This window comes from Vollenhovia emeryi, unplaced genomic scaffold (assembly GCF_000949405.1).
Source record: "Vollenhovia emeryi isolate VEMERY1.0 unplaced genomic scaffold, V.emery_V1.0 DF939309.1, whole genome shotgun sequence".
Lineage (NCBI taxonomy): Eukaryota > Metazoa > Arthropoda > Insecta > Hymenoptera > Formicidae > Vollenhovia > Vollenhovia emeryi.
The window spans coordinates 98,264-113,148 of record NW_011967057.1 but is presented as its reverse complement, the minus strand read 5'-3'; the positions used below and the strand labels follow the sequence as shown (position 1 = coordinate 113,148).

General features: G+C 40.5%; 5 protein-coding genes across 6 annotated transcripts; 2 read left to right on the top strand and 3 right to left on the bottom strand.

The window, feature by feature from the left end:
• Nucleotides 1–230: 230 nt before the first annotated feature.
• LOC105558819 (protein phosphatase methylesterase 1) lies at nucleotides 231–3,656 on the bottom strand. Its single transcript, XM_012006738.1, has 8 exons — nucleotides 3,324–3,656; nucleotides 3,009–3,201; nucleotides 2,832–2,941; nucleotides 1,517–1,750; nucleotides 1,286–1,351; nucleotides 858–1,192; nucleotides 649–781; nucleotides 231–495 (listed from the first exon to the last, which is right to left on the bottom strand). Exons 1-8 carry the CDS (start codon nucleotides 3,398–3,400, stop codon nucleotides 477–479), a joined length of 1,167 nt encoding a protein of 388 aa, XP_011862128.1. The 5' UTR covers nucleotides 3,401–3,656; the 3' UTR covers nucleotides 231–476.
• A 1,641-nt stretch (nucleotides 3,657–5,297) lies between these two features.
• Nucleotides 5,298–6,044, top strand: LOC105558818 (dynein light chain 4, axonemal-like). Its single transcript, XM_012006737.1, has 2 exons — nucleotides 5,298–5,506; nucleotides 5,599–6,044. Exons 1-2 carry the CDS (start codon nucleotides 5,441–5,443, stop codon nucleotides 5,854–5,856), a joined length of 324 nt encoding a protein of 107 aa, XP_011862127.1. The 5' UTR covers nucleotides 5,298–5,440; the 3' UTR covers nucleotides 5,857–6,044.
• A 111-nt stretch (nucleotides 6,045–6,155) lies between these two features.
• On the bottom strand, nucleotides 6,156–8,867 carry LOC105558817 (dynein light chain 4, axonemal-like). Of its 2 annotated transcripts, none has more exons than XM_012006736.1 (2): nucleotides 8,802–8,867; nucleotides 6,156–7,196 (listed from the first exon to the last, which is right to left on the bottom strand). In XM_012006736.1, exons 1-2 carry the CDS (start codon nucleotides 8,808–8,810, stop codon nucleotides 6,948–6,950), a joined length of 258 nt encoding a protein of 85 aa, XP_011862126.1. In that variant the 5' UTR covers nucleotides 8,811–8,867; the 3' UTR covers nucleotides 6,156–6,947. The 2 variants fall into 2 exon arrangements, with proteins under 2 accessions (XP_011862126.1, XP_011862125.1); XM_012006735.1 differs by having other exon boundaries at nucleotides 8,751–8,827.
• Nucleotides 8,868–8,911: 44 nt separating this feature from the next.
• On the top strand, nucleotides 8,912–12,323 carry LOC105558816 (probable cytosolic Fe-S cluster assembly factor AGAP009023). The gene is made up of 8 exons (XM_012006734.1): nucleotides 8,912–9,105; nucleotides 9,972–10,320; nucleotides 10,404–10,499; nucleotides 10,574–10,726; nucleotides 10,843–11,113; nucleotides 11,190–11,438; nucleotides 11,517–11,894; nucleotides 11,966–12,323. The coding sequence occupies exons 2-8, from the start codon at nucleotides 10,255–10,257 to the stop codon at nucleotides 12,205–12,207; spliced, it is 1,455 nt and encodes a 484-aa protein (XP_011862124.1). The 5' UTR covers nucleotides 8,912–9,105; nucleotides 9,972–10,254; the 3' UTR covers nucleotides 12,208–12,323.
• Nucleotides 12,324–12,439: 116 nt separating this feature from the next.
• On the bottom strand, nucleotides 12,440–14,448 carry LOC105558815 (josephin-2). Its single transcript, XM_012006733.1, has 4 exons — nucleotides 14,048–14,448; nucleotides 13,635–13,849; nucleotides 13,373–13,553; nucleotides 12,440–13,288 (listed from the first exon to the last, which is right to left on the bottom strand). The coding sequence occupies exons 1-4, from the start codon at nucleotides 14,099–14,101 to the stop codon at nucleotides 13,034–13,036; spliced, it is 705 nt and encodes a 234-aa protein (XP_011862123.1). The 5' UTR covers nucleotides 14,102–14,448; the 3' UTR covers nucleotides 12,440–13,033.
• Nucleotides 14,449–14,885: the final 437 nt, after the last annotated feature.

Below are 14,885 nucleotides of genomic sequence, written 5' to 3'. Positions count from 1 at the left end.
TAAATTAATCGACTCATTTTTGGCAAACTAAAAGTCAAATCATGTCAACAGATACAAAGTGTTATATACACGCGAGAAAATAGATTAGATGATATTACTAAAATAAAAAAAACTGCTTCAAGTAATTCACTACGTTTTCTAGCAACATCTCAAGTTGGAAACTCATGCATACCCCTAGTATAAATACCTGATGTAATCGTGATGTCTGTAGATAAAATTATACCAATAACTTTGTAAAAATCAAATTTTTATTAAGCCTGAACTCTGACAAAAGAAGAATGTAAGTACATACATGAGAACAAATTAATTTTTCTCATCAAGATAAATGTCTTTATTTACACATGTATGATATATGTTTCTATATTTGGTGGTTATAATCTCATGAAATAAATAAAATTATTATTACATTAACTAATTTAAAAAAAAAACTTTATATTATTTTATACGTTTACATTACAAACGTGTAACTCTTTTTCTTAACAAGCTGGAAAAGTCCTGAAACAATCGTAACAACAAATTATATATTTTTCACAAAAATCGTAAAAGTCACGTAGAAAGTATCTCCTCTCTGAATAGAGGATCTCACAAAAATTATAATATTGATGAAATCGTAAATACGAAAATAGGGGGGAGCACATTTTAGCTCACCGTGGAAAATCCGACGCTGGTTCTGCAAACTTGTGCCTGACCATGAACGTAGCGATAGCTTCCGCTACCTTATCCGGGACGTCTTCGTGAACAGCGTGTCCACAAGCGGGCAATACTTGCATTTGGAATTTACCTATGTTCATGAAGAGGCAAGCGATCATCAAGACGGAAAAGTTACGCATCGTCATCAGCATTGAAGGTAATATTACCTTGCATTTGCCCTACGGTGAGTTCGCGATCTAATCTATCGACTCCGGCTAACAACAACATTTTCGGTACAGGGATATTCAAGAATGCCGTCGACAGTCCCTTAAACCAACCGAGCCAATGTTGCTCCGTTTTTGCCAAATCTATTCTCCAGACATACTTTCTGTTAGTAGCGGTAGCAGAAGACGCGGGTGGCGGCGGTGGCATGCTGGCTGATGACTCTTCCTCTTGGATAATATCATCTCGCGGTATAACTGGCTCTGGATTAGATTCACACGTGTTGTATTGGGTTGGCAATGAGTCAATATCATGAGTTGCTAATTTGCTAGTTTCAATGCTGAAATGGCACGTGTGTTGCAATGACTCGATTTATTTAAACATCAATACAAAAGTATTAAAAAGGCCTAAGTGTCCTTAAGAACTCACTAACTTCTTTATCTGTCCAGGAACCGAAACCTTGGCCGATTGTATGTTCCGAATCTGTCCGCTACGAACGCTGAAAGTATTAATTAACGATAAATAAGAATATTAACGATAATTAAGAAACAACTAAATTGTTGAGGATCTAATCTAGTTATTTTCAGGTAGCAAACGAACTGTTTGAGGCGCACACTTGTCGCGATACAATGATCAACGTATCAGAAGCATAAAGAATACTTACCACCACTCTATAGCCTGAGATATGGTGCTAAAACTAGACGGCCGAGACCTTAAGAAACTTTGCATAGAGGTTAACGCGTCCATTGCCGTACCCTCTACGACATCAATAACTCCTAATCCATATAAATTTGGGATTAGCGGAGCTGCTCTTACAGCTATCGCGCCACCCATACTGTGACCGACGAGAATTATTGGAACGTCATTTGCAATTGCATCTACAACTGCTGCAACGTCCCTGGATGAGAAAAGAATGTATCAAAGATGACAAAGATGTTTTACATGATTCAGGCTGCGGTCGAGCTGTCGCTTCAAATGTTTCGAGGTATTCTTCTCCTTTCTTGCAGTAAAGATGAAAAGAGAAGGGAAACGCTTCGAAGGCGTTTGTAGCGGCAGCTTGACCGCAACCTTCATCAAATGATCAAGTGTTGGAAAACTGAAGATCCTGCCACTATGGATACATACAGCTTTACAGACTTTTACATTCACAGAAAGTTCTTGACTCTATCGTATTCACCTTTAAGGCCTCAGCAGAATGGCTGCCTTGTACTTTCAAAGCAATAGCTGCGTTCAGCAGACACAACTGTTGAGTGAGCGCTCAGTGATTTCTTAATATGATTGGCTGGATCTAAAAGTATTAACCAATCATACTGAGCGCTCACTCAACAGTTGTGTCTGCTGAACGCGGCCAATGCTTCACGCTCCAAGTCTTTGTCTTCAGTAATGTACAAAAACTACCTCTTGTATTTCAAGTTTTCAATGCGTTTACAGAGACAATTGCCAGGAACAAATGTATGCATGTAAACGTACAAAAGTAACGAGTTCACTGTACGACTATTAAAAGATTTTACCGAGGGGGAAACCGCTGACCAAAATCTTGTACACCAATGCCCACTGGGCATTGCTTTATCTTATTATCTCATTTTATCTTTATAATACTCCAGCAAGGCCTAATGCTCAAACTAATGCCCAAAAAAAATGCCTAGTAATGTCCAGTAATGCTGCAAATCTGTACACCACAATGCCCTCAGCGGTTTCCCCCTCGGATTTTACATCGTCTTGAAATTATAAACCAGCCATTCCGCTAAGACCCTTAAGATTAAAGCGCATCGCAGATTTAAAACCTGTAATCAACCCTGTTTAAAATATTAGATGGAATATGACCGGATTACATTAGATTACGTGCAATTTCAAATGTTAATTAATAACTCTTACGTATTTACATAAAAATTGCATGTAATCTGACCGTATCGTCTAATATTTTAAACAGAGAAGGAAAGAAAAATAATAAAAGCTAAATTAAAGTACATTTCACTCACAATGCTAAGGTGTCTGCAGACAAGTCCTCGTCCTCTGTGGTGTGAGTGTCCCCGTGACCCCTAAGGTCAATAGCCATGACTCTGCATAACACCATTGTCATAATCGATTTCTAAAATTGATAACAACGTGTCAGTCACTCCCGCGGCGCGCTACGAGCAGCCGTAGGCGATACTCACTGTAAGCTCGGCCCACGTTAAACCACTGTAACCACCACCGTGCAACAAGACCAACAGCGGCCCCTCCGTGCCCTTGATGTAAACGTGAAAAACATTGTGTCCCACTGGCACGTCCTTGGAATGATCGAAGTACGGATTCCACCGCACCGGCTCGTAGTCTCTTCTGCGCTGCGCTCCCTTCGACTTGCCGAGTCTTCGAAAAGAAAGAAAAAAGTAAGATAATTCATTGTGTATCGATTTCGCTGCAGCTTTTCCTCGTCTCTTTCCACTCGAAGTTCCGTCTCCGACGATTGTTCGGGGAGCACCGGCACGAACCTGGAGTTCAACGCCGAGAAGTTGACCGCCGACGGCGGTAGTCTGGACTTCAAAATTGACTTCTGAAGGGCAGACATGTTAACGTGTCGCGGCAGTCGGTGGTGCCGTCGTCGGGATGTCGGGGACGCTCCTTGCACTCGTGTCACTTTCGGCCGCAATCATGCGTGCAGAGGAAAGGACGCCTCGCGATGCACGGTCGCGCGTATCAAAAGGACCGAGGGACGACGTAGAAGAGAGGCGCGAGAAATGGCCAGAAATGTCGCGTCACGTTGACAGGCGCGCGCCAGCGAAAGAACTTCAAGGACGCGAGACTAGCGCCATCGCAATCGCTGTCATAGACGTAGAAAATGTAGATTGTGTTCGCCGGCGAAGATTTGCCCGGTGGGTGCTTTGTGCCGATTGGATGAAGCCTCGTCTACATAGAAGTCGTAACGTCGTAAAGTCGTAGTCGTAAGAATAGTCGACTGTGATTGGTCAATTCTTACGTGTCTGACGGAATTGACCAATCGCAGACGATTATTCTTAAAGCCTCCGCTACAATGATTCTCGGTTCTGTCTACAATGGTCGTAGTCGTAAGAATAATCGACTGCGATTGGTCAATTCTTATCGAGCGACTACGACTACGACCATTGTAGACAGAACCGAGAATCATTGTAGCGGAGGCTTTAAGCCTCGTCTACATAGAAGTCGTAAAGTCGTAGTCGTAAGAATAATGGACTGCGATTGGTCAATTCCGTCAGATACATAAGAATTGACCAATCACAGTCGACTATTCTTACGACTACGACTTTACAACGTCTATGTAAAGGCTTTCACACATAAAATTCCGTAAGGACGTAAAACGTAAGCATAAGAAAATCGACCAATCACAGTCGAGAACGTAAGGCAATGACGCAAGCAGTAGCAAATCCAACCTGTTGATTTTCTTACGCTTACGTTTTACGTCCTTACGGAATTTTATGTGTGAAGGCCTTAAGCCTCCGCTACAATGATTCTCGGTTCTGTCTACAATAGGCTTGTTTTCTGTTCCTACACTAGTGAACTAGTGCAATAAATTGGAGTAAGACAAGCATATTTTTTCTCATTCTAGCTTACTGCACTAGTTCACCAGTGCAGGAACAGAAAATACAAACCCAATGTCGACTACGACTCTGCGACTCTCATTGTAGACCACGCATTATCGGGCACGACGTGCGCGCTCAGTGGAAACACACCCTTATGTCCATTTCTATTAATGTAGATTAAACTCTAATCTCGGTTTAATTTGATTTGCCTCTTATCTTTTCGAAAAATTTCTAGATACTCGAAAATTTTACTGTCTCGCAGCCAATCGCGCACTTAAACAAAATTTATCGTACGACAAATGTAACATTTTAAGCCCGCTGCAGACGATGCTATTTTTCCTGCTGGATTGCTTGCGATTTAGTAAATTACTATCATTGCACCACTCAGCATTCAGGATTCCTAGTAATTTACTAAATTGCAAGCAATCCAGCAGGAAAAATAGCATCGTCTGCAGCGGGCTTTAGCCTTGAAATTAAACAACGTTGATGAAACCGGATTTAAAGCCCGCTGCAGACGATGCTATTTTTCCCGCTGGATTGCTTGCAATTCTAATAAATTACTATCACTGCACCATGGAAAAGGATGAAAAGTAAATTAAACCGAGATTAAATTTAAGTTAAACACGTCTGGTAGAAGTGGACATTGGCTTCATTAGAGCCACCAAACTGTGCCGAAAAGGTTTGACGGTTTATTACAATAGTTTCAAATGGCGGTAACTTCAAAATGCGACTTGTAAGAAGTTGCATTTTAAAAAGTAATAATTATCTCATTATAATCCAAGCAGCACGTATGTCTAAAAGACGTAGAGACATCTTTTAGACACGCGAGCTATCTGAAAAATGTACTGCTTCTTTCTCTTGAAAATTTCAATGTACTGTCGTGCGCTCATTTGTTTAAACATTTATTTAAACATTTATTTAAACATCTTTAATCTAACCAAGTATGTATATTAATTGCATGGCTTTGGCCGGATATTAAAAGCACAAAATACAGAGTGTTTCGCTGTCGCGCGCAACGTACAACAAAATAATTGAAGCGACTCTTTTGTAAAATGTGGGCTGGGGAGGTAAAGAAGGACGTCGCGGCTTTGGTGGTTCACACATATCCATTATGTAAGGTAAATTGACCCGCTTTACAATATTATATCCCGGGGTGAGGGGGATTTGCAATATTAATTCAATTCTAATAGCAGAGAGCTTTTCCCCCCAGCACAGCGACATGCCGGAAGACATGAAGCAGGAAGCCATAGAGACCTGCGTCACCGCTGTTGAAAAATACTCGGAGAATTACGAGCACGCGGCTCGCATGATCAAGGATAATCTCGATAAAAAATTCGGGCCGCCGTTCCAAGTGGTCGTCGGGGAGGCTTACGCGTGTGCAACCACGTATCAAGAAAAATCCTTGTTACATATGTTTATTGGGGGTAACATAGCAGTTCTCGTGTGGAGGACGGTTATAGGTTTCTGATGAATTTTATATATAAAAGGAATTCAAGTGTTGCATATGAACGTATATGAATTTTCTAAATATACAAACATATTGCTATGTCTTCGTACAAAGGATCGAGTACATTTTAACGCGTAGAATCTTAATTATATAATATTATTATATATTTTTTATTAGAAGAAAGTCCCCTGTTATAGGATCCTAAGATGGGATAGCGGAGTTTCAGTTAAATCAATAGGCATCGTCAGTTGATTCCGCCATGAATTTATTGCCCCTGGAGCGAAATCTGTTTAGTGGAAAATTCATTGTTGGATTGTGTAATCGTTGCGAGAAAAGATTTGTGATTGAATTTGGGTGTTGGAAACCTGCTATCTCATATTAGAAACTTATTTCTATAATAGAGGACCTATCTCTAATAATGGAGGACTTTCCTTTATATTATTATATCTTCTTATATACTACTGCGTGTTAAAATGCTCCTAAATAATAAATAATCTCAGGTAGACATGCTGAATGCGGGCATGCAAACATTTTACACATACTTTGTGATTGCAATCGCAAAATATGTTAACACTTCTTACTGCTCCAATAATGTCGGATTATTTGCGCTCTGCTCGGCAAAATATCGCAATTTTTACTGCATCGGAAGACTCCTTCACTATTTGCTGAACAACTTGTGTCATGAGAACATGTCTTTGAATATTTACGCAGTCACCTTTCAACTTTTTAATTTTGTCACCATGCAGATCATATTATATGCTGACGTAACGTCTACCTGGGAATAGTTGAATAATCTGTACTGAAAAATATTTCCACATCGATATATCTGAGTGAGATTATCGCGTCACTAGTTCTGTTTCTAATATGTAAGTGTGTTTAATTACAATAATATGCATATAAGACATTTGACTCTTAAACACAGATTGGACCCACACTTATGAGATATTAGAAACGTTCTCCCTCTTTTCTCGTAACAGTTTACATATACGCTTTGCACACACACACACACACATATGAAAGACGACTTTACACGTACAATCAAACGTATATAAAGTATATAAATATATAAATAGGTGTATGTAAAAGAAATTGGAGGCGCCAGCAGTGCCGCACTATGCGGATTTCCATATGCATATTGCCAAATTACCGGCGCAGTACATGTACAGCAGGTGCTTCAACTGATAAGTTATCTCGAAGCCGTAGCCCTCTCCAACGACGGTGTGCCAGGAGGCGCCGAATTTCTTATCCATCGTCTCCTTGATCATCCGAGAGACGCTCTCGTAATTGTCTGCGTACTTTTCCGCCGCGGTCACGCATAATTCCATTGCTTCTTGCTTCATCTCGTCGGACATATCACATTTCTGTAGAAATAAACGTTTAAACGTTGTTAAAAGAATCACCATAATTTACAACTGTACTAGCGTACGTGGAAACATATTTATTCCGTATTGGATGACAATTTTTGTGATGATAATGTATTGTGATTTCTTGAAATTTTCAATAAGTTCCTCGTCAAATAATTTTTAGATATTACAACGAATTAAAGTTAAATCAAATTGACATTCATTCGGAAACTGATAAAAAAAAGTGCGTGTCCTCTCGATTTTAAATTAGTAGCGTTAATTGGATAAGCGCGTACTCCGAGAGGCAAATTGTAAAAACAGTGCACAATAGTGACATTATGAATTAATGAAAATTTTGCAAAAATTGCGCTGAGATAATTTTCCATAACGCAGCAGTGTCTCATCAGATATAAAATTTCTAAACGATATTTATCAAAAATGTGACAAATTCAATTTGGAATATAAAGATTTTAAAATAAAATTTGTTGTGCTAAATGTATATTATTATTTCATATTGCGATGTTTATTTTCTACATTATAATCTAGAAATAATTGAGCATTTCTACATACACAATTTGATTCCTTCGTGCACAATTCTATTTCTAAATGTTTTAAATATTGAATATTTTTCCAATTATTACAGATTTTCTTTCCATAAAGAAAGAAAGAAGAGTTTTTTGGGCTCGGTATTGTGTATTTTTTAATATTACCCGAGAAAAGCTGGAAAAATTAATTTGAATAGAATTTAAAGAAATTTATATTGTATAAAGAAAAATTTAAAAAAGATGATAAAATGATTTCATCTAAATGAAACTGTGTCATGTCCAAAAAGAAACCGGCGCAGGACAAGGTGGAAAACGGTATATGAATTCACATTTTAGATTACAATTATTAGACTACCAACATTGCTCGGACCTAAAAGCACTCTCGCTTGTTTACATCGTAATGGTCCATTTTATATTTGATTAAAAAAAGATACTGAACAAGGATGATATTCAAAAAGGTGATTCAAGAGACAGAAGACCCAAACGAAGCCGGGTAAGGCCGCTAGTGTACTTTAAATATAAATCAACTAAAATATTTTCTCAATTATTACACAATTTCTTTCCATAATTTAGGCCATGGTCAAGCTGCCGCTGCAAACGTTTCGAAGCGTTTCTCTTCTCTTTCTATCTTTACTAAAAGAAAAGAGAAGAAGAATACTCCGTAACATTTGAAGCGACAGCTTGACCGCAGCCTTAATCTTGCAAATGTATCGCTAGGATCCGCCATATCGTTACTATTTCGCCGAAATGTTATTTCGAAATTAATTAACACAAACAAGTATTAATGTTTTATTTTAAAAAATCAACATTCCCGTATGTATTTTTTAAATATACATCCGTGTAATTACAGATTAGAAATTTGCTAGATTGCGTCGCGTAATTTCACAAAGTGTGCTCCCTGTTTTCGAGGGTAGGCGAGACGTGCGCTTTCCGTATTGATCAAAACGTTGACGTTCGCGCGTGCCTACGCAGCGCGCAGATCCGCGCGACAAATTTGCACGAGGTACAGGGCGTACTCTTTACTCACTCTGCAAAACGGATAGGTGTGAAGTATCTTTACAACATCGTCCTTCCTCACCTCCGTCATCGTCGCAATCTCGCAAAGCGAGTCGCAAACCCCTCGGGCGATGCTGACGCGACTACCCCGCGCAGTGGAGCGGTTGCTGTGGCTCAGGCGCAGGTCAGTGAGTCATCGCGGCGTAGGAGAGCACGTTGCCACGATCGTAAATCATCTCGTCGAAACGGCGGAATTTATGCGCCAGCCCGATGAGAAGACACTTCCGCCTCCCGCATGTCCCGTTTCATTTTTGGTCTTGGTATGCGAATGAGCCGCGCGATACGGAGAACTCGTTTGCAGAGCTAGAGAGATTTCGAAGCTCCCGGTGAGTCATTTGTGCTCCAAAGCTGGAAGAGGTTAACGTCTTCAGTTCCAACAGCGATAGGCAATGTTTGTCAGACGTAAAAAATCAGATTGGGACTCTGCTATACATTTGCGTCGCTGTGTGACTTGACGCAGAGCTGTGGATTGAGAAAATAATCCACGAACGTTTCTTAAACCTGATCCACAATGTACAGTGTTTACGTCGAGAAATTCTATTCTGTAGTCAACTGATACGTTCAAAAAATGCATACGTGTCGATAAATTGTATATTGTACATTGTCGAGAAATTGCCTGTGTCCAGCAGAAGTTAGCGCTTGCTAAGCGCTTTGCGTTCATTGGATTATACTTTCAGATCTGTGCTGAAATAGAGCTATTCTTCTAGATCTATCCAATCAGCATAAAGCGCTTATTCTTAGCTAACTTCGGCAGAACACAGCCATTGCCTGTGTCCAGCAAAAGTTAGCGCTTGCTAAGCGCTTTGCGTTCATTGGATTATACTTTCAGATCTGTGCTGAAATAGAGCTATTCTTCTAGATCTATCCAATCAGCATAAAGCGCTTATTAAGCGCTAACTTCTGGAGAACACAGCCATTGGATTATACTTTCAGATCTGTGCTGAAATAGAGCTATTCTTCTAGATCTATCCAATCAGCATAAAGCGCTTATTAAGCGCTAACTTCTGCAGAACACAGCCATTGCTTAAGCGTTTTAACTTGTTTATATAAAGTAGAATATTTCTGGAGATAGCATTGCAGATCAGGCTTTAAAAACCCAAAAGGCATTTCTTTCAGTCGAACGACATTTGTGTTTATAAAAGGCAGATAATTTTGTACGCGACTATCTTTCACATAACTCGTGTGTTTGCAGAGAGTATCCCCTAGTTCCGTCTGGGCCGTCGAGCGGTTCACACGTCTTCCGACGTAAGATAAATTTTTGATCCTGCGGGATTGCATCATCCCGCGTGTGGCCCGGTTACCGGGCCATTGCATCGTTCAATTCACTACATTCCAAGCAATACCATTAAGTCTATTGGTTCGACGTGGCCGTGTCGGCTCAGTGTCTGTGAGCCGGGAGCCAATAACCAGAGAAGAAGGAGAAGAGAGTATCCCCGTGGGACCTGAATGCGATAGGTGAATTTTGAGAAGAGAACATGACGTCGAGATTCAGCGGAGCGTTGCAGATTACAAATCTGGATGACTTCATCACCCCGTCGCAGGTATAACAGACTTGAGCGTCTTTCTTAGATAATCCAGTCGCCGTACAAGTTTCGTACGCCGCCTTCAATCACGTTTGTTACAGGAATGCATCAAGCCTATAGAGATGCAGGCGAGCAAAAGCAAGACGGGTGCGAAGATAAAGATACAGTCGGACAATGCCCACTTGGCGCTCAACGAGGTAAATATCTACGCCATTCGTTGCAATGTAATTCTAGCTTGAAACCTTGGACTAGAGCTTCCTTTGTCACGCAGACTGGGCAGCCGGAGAAACTACAAAAGGTCGAGATCACGCTCACCGACTGTTTAGCGTGCAGCGGTTGCATCACGTCTGCCGAGAGCGTGCTGATTACTCAACAAAGTCAGGAAGAACTGCTCAGGGTGTTCCAGGAGAAAGTGGCTCAGCAGGTGAAGAATAGCTGTTACGCGTTAATACTTGCTTTCGCAACGAGATGCGCAAAATTACATGACGTACTCTGAATTTATTTTATCCCTGTATCGCAATACTTTTTGCGCTTTTGCAGAATGTAGGAAGTACGGATTCCAAGTATATAATAGTGAGCCTGTCGGTGCAGCCTGTGTTGTCGCTGGCGCAACGTTACGAACTCACCCCCGAGCAAACTCTCTGTAAACTGGCAGGATTCTTCTGTCGATTGGGAGCTGACGCTGTGTTAGATATGACGGTGGCTGACGACTTTGTTTTGCTGGAAGCTGCTAAAGAGTTCGTCGAGCGTTACAAAGCTAATAAAGAGGGCGTGAAAAGTCAGATACCAATGTTGTCCTCTTCGTGTCCAGGTGGGATGAATATTCGTTTATGAAAATTACTGCTGGCCAATTCGTGAAGTCTGCAATATTCTTGTTTCTGTGACAGGCTGGGTGTGCTACGCCGAGAAAACTCACGGAAATTTTATATTGCCGCACATAAGCGTTACAAAGTCGCCCCAACAAATTATGGGATCATTAGTGAAGTATCACTTGGCTGAAATGATGGGTCTGACGCCGGAACAGATATATCACGTGACTGTAATGCCCTGCTATGACAAGAAGCTGGAGGCTTCCAGAGAAGACTTTTACAATCAGCAGAGAAAGACGAGAGACGTAGACTGCGTCATAACGTCAAGTATATACGTGTATTCATACTTTTACATTAAATCGTTTAGAATTGTTAAAATTATGGTGTAAACTTGGTGTCTTTCAGTCGAATTGGAACAGATGCTGAGCGAAGAGGGTTTAGCATTAAACGAAATAGACGACGGCGATATCAAACAACCGTTCGGTTCGTACGATGAAAAAACTGGAAGCAGATTGTGGAGTCATAGCGGCTCGGGTTCAGGCGGCTACGCGGATTTCATATTTCGTTACGCAGCGAAGAGTCTCTTCGACGAGGATAATGTCACAGTAGATTTCAAAAATCTGAGAAATCCCGACTTCCGGGAGGCAGAATTCAAGAGAGACGACCAAGTGTTGTTAAAATTTGCGATTATCAATGGATTCAGGAATATACAGAATATAGTACAGAAAATGAAACGGGGCAAATGCGTTTACGACTACGTCGAAATTATGGCATGCCCGTGCGGTAAGTATTGCCTCGCGTCAACACTACATTAACATTATGACTAAATTTAAAGCAATTATTATCATTATTAGGTTGCTTGAACGGCGGAGCGCAAGTGAGACCCGACGGGAACGTTCAGCCTCGAGAGCTCGCGTCAACGTTGGAAAATATGTACCGCGAACTTCCGCAGAGCAAACCCGAGGAAAACAAAGTGGTGCAGAGTCTGTACAAAACTTGGCTGGGAGGAGAGCATACAGACAAAGTTGGCGCGTACTTCAACACACAGTATCACGAGATACAAAAAATGAACACAGCGCTGGCAATAAAGTGGTGATGTGACAATAACGACGTTACTTGTACGATGTATATTTTGTATAGTTGGTTCATTGGCTGATCGATCCTTTATTTTTATGGTACAACAATAAAAATAAATAAATTATTGCTAATCGATTCAACGCTTATTTAAACATATGCAGGTGATGTGTATATAAATAAATTTTATGCCCCTATAATACAAATAATAATGTCGGCTTAATATCGTCCTATATGTACATACACAGGATAAATTACATTACGAAACGGCAATATTTATTTGTGTAAAAGAGAATTGTGAGATTGTACTTAGGATGTATCGTAACAATTTCATATTACAAGTGTGTTTATTTATACAAGCTTTTTAAAATGACAGATATGATTATCACATATAAATAATATCACGGTAGATGTACACACATTTATACCCTTTCATATGAGTAGCTGTTGCTTAAATACGAGTTCTCTTCTTATGCACGTTAACTTTTCATAAAGCAATATTTCCATTTTAAATACAACACTATATATCTTACATACGTTGCTTCTTAAAATGCGCTGTTGCGCATAATATATTATAAATAGTATATAATATACGAATGACTTTCTCTAATTAAATAAATAAATAAAAATACCACGTTCGTGTTAACACATAGATATAAATAAAAGCATTGAGAAATGCTCGGTGAGACATTTATTATGTGTAATCTCCATCGTTTCTTTGTTCTCTCTTTGTCCCTACGTAACTCCAGTCCGTTACCTTGCGACGACCATAATCACCCTTCTTTAAAATTGCAACAGGGGAATGAATAAATAAATAGTCGAGTGGAGCATGGCGCGTGTGGCCCCAATTATCTAGAATTCTTGTTATCCAGGAATTCCTCGTTCTCATTCATCTCCTTGGACTCGGACTTTTTCAGTTCTATATCCGGATATCCATCCTCGATATATCTAATGGAATCGTGATCCACGTTATTGTCGTCTTTATTTTCGCACGTATCCATCAACCATCCCTGATTGCTGTCGATTTCTCTGGAAACAACGAGGAACAGTTCCTTCTCCTTGCTATCTATCTGATCCTTTAGATATGCGAGTAAATCGTTGTCCTGATGTCAGAAAAAATGCAAAGTTAAATATTACGCAAAAAGAACATATCAGTGCCTTCATCTCCAAAGTTTATTACACTTTACCTTTCCTATTAGTTGCGGCGAGTCCAGTTTTGAATCAAGATTATAAAAGGCACCGTGTATCTTTTTCAGAGCAATCCAATGGCGTCGTTTCAGAGGAAGTAGCACAAAGCCTAGTTTGTATTCGGTCGGGACGTTAAGTATAAAACCCTCGATGTTGTCTAAACGAAGACACTTGGGATCCCTAAAACAGGAGGAGCAATTAACGAACATGCACCAAGTCGCGATCCACGCGATTCTTCGTGGCAAATGTGAACATACGGACCTACGTTTGTCGAACCATACAGCTTCGCGTCCTCTTCTCTGGAGAGCGGCCATGATAACGTTAATGTCATAGTTGCCAAGTCCTAGCAGCGATTTGTGAGGATTGATCCACACGTCGGGACTTAGACTGTAACAGATCTGATCCAATTCCTGCTTGCTGAACCCACGCTCTTGGAACAGGTTGTTCAACGCGTGTAGCGCGCACAGCTCCTTCACCTACAAATCAACGTGTGATCTTGGCGAGAGGTGTGCAACAAATTAACGTGAAAAGGAGCAACTTTCTTGAAAGCGGTGCAAAGACATTGTCGGAATTGTACGGCCGATTACTTCGCCTCGTGTACGGCGACGAGTTTTCTGCGCGACGCAAGTGCAACGTAAAAACCTACGAAAGGGATAACAAAATTAACGAGTTACTTGTCGCTCATGATATATAGATCCAGTCATATCAGTCGCTGCGCTCGCAACCATCGCAACTACATAGTTCCTCTCCCGCAGTCTGTATGTAAAAGTGCGACTAATCTGCCAGTGCTTATCGTGGGAGCCTTCAGAGAGGTGAGTTTAATAGCGAATGATCGGCGGACAGCCGGGCTTGGGTCATCAACGGCACTTCAACTCACGATCATCCAGCTATTACAATGATCAGTGCTCGCCAAACGTGCGATACATGGCATTCGGATTTGGCGAAAGGCGCATACGACCGTATACGATAATAGAAAAGCAGTGGCCGCGAAATTTCTGTATCAAAAGGCTCAGATTTTGATATGGCCACGATGGTGTTGTGAGAACTCGGGAGCACGCAGGAGTGCAGAACGGTGCAGAAGCGATGGGTCAATTCCGAACGAGGGCCGTCGATATCGGGCATTTTCCGCTGGACTGTGATTGGTCTACTTCGTGTTGGGCTGAATATGGCGGAATTAGAATGCATTTCCACTGGCGCGTGTGTCAGAAGATGCGTAGCAATTGATGTACATATATTAAAAATATTAAATGTAATAATTTGATGGACAATTTTCTAAGCATGTTGGTATATCTTAAAACACAGTCATTATAAGAGCGAACTTAGATAATTTAAGCCCTAACCATCAAAGTTAAATGACGTTTGTGAAAAAGAAAATAAAGAAAAAATTATTAAATTTTAATTAAACCTATGTAGTAGCAAAACTTTGATTATGTGCATTATGTTGATTATAAGATTAATTAGGTATAACCATAACATATTTAATATTACCTTTAAATCTGTTCTTTATAACTG

Bases quoted from the DNA above. Each gene is read 5' to 3' on its own strand.
- LOC105558819 (XM_012006738.1), bottom strand. From the start codon at position 3,400: ATGTCTGCCCTTCAGAAGTCAATTTTGAAGTCCAGACTACCGCCGTCG. The intron at 3,202-3,323 runs GTTCGTGCCGGT...TTCTTTTCGAAG, and splicing joins TTCTCGGCGTTGAACTCCAG to ACTCGGCAAGTCGAAGGGAG. The intron at 2,942-3,008 runs GTGAGTATCGCC...TATCAATTTTAG, and splicing joins TAACGTGGGCCGAGCTTACA to AAATCGATTATGACAATGGT.
- LOC105558818 (XM_012006737.1), top strand. From the start codon at position 5,441: ATGTGGGCTGGGGAGGTAAAGAAGGACGTCGCGGCTTTGGTGGTTCAC. The intron at 5,507-5,598 runs GTAAATTGACCC...TTTTCCCCCCAG, and splicing joins ACACATATCCATTATGTAAG to CACAGCGACATGCCGGAAGA.
- LOC105558817 (XM_012006735.1), bottom strand. From the start codon at position 8,810: ATGACGGAGGTGAGGAAGGACGATGTTGTAAAGATACTTCACACCTAT. The intron at 7,197-8,750 runs GTGAGTAAAGAG...TTATTTCTACAG, and splicing joins ACACCTATCCGTTTTGCAGA to AAATGTGATATGTCCGACGA.
- LOC105558816 (XM_012006734.1), top strand. From the start codon at position 10,255: ATGACGTCGAGATTCAGCGGAGCGTTGCAGATTACAAATCTGGATGAC. The intron at 10,321-10,403 runs GTATAACAGACT...CGTTTGTTACAG, and splicing joins ACTTCATCACCCCGTCGCAG to GAATGCATCAAGCCTATAGA. The intron at 11,114-11,189 runs GTGGGATGAATA...TTTCTGTGACAG, and splicing joins GTTGTCCTCTTCGTGTCCAG to GCTGGGTGTGCTACGCCGAG.
- LOC105558815 (XM_012006733.1), bottom strand. From the start codon at position 14,101: ATGGTTGCGAGCGCAGCGACTGATATGACTGGATCTATATATCATGAG. The intron at 13,850-14,047 runs GTAACTCGTTAA...GTTGATTTGTAG, and splicing joins CTATATATCATGAGCGACAA to GTGAAGGAGCTGTGCGCGCT. The intron at 13,554-13,634 runs GTCCGTATGTTC...CTCCTGTTTTAG, and splicing joins GTATGGTTCGACAAACGTAG to GGATCCCAAGTGTCTTCGTT.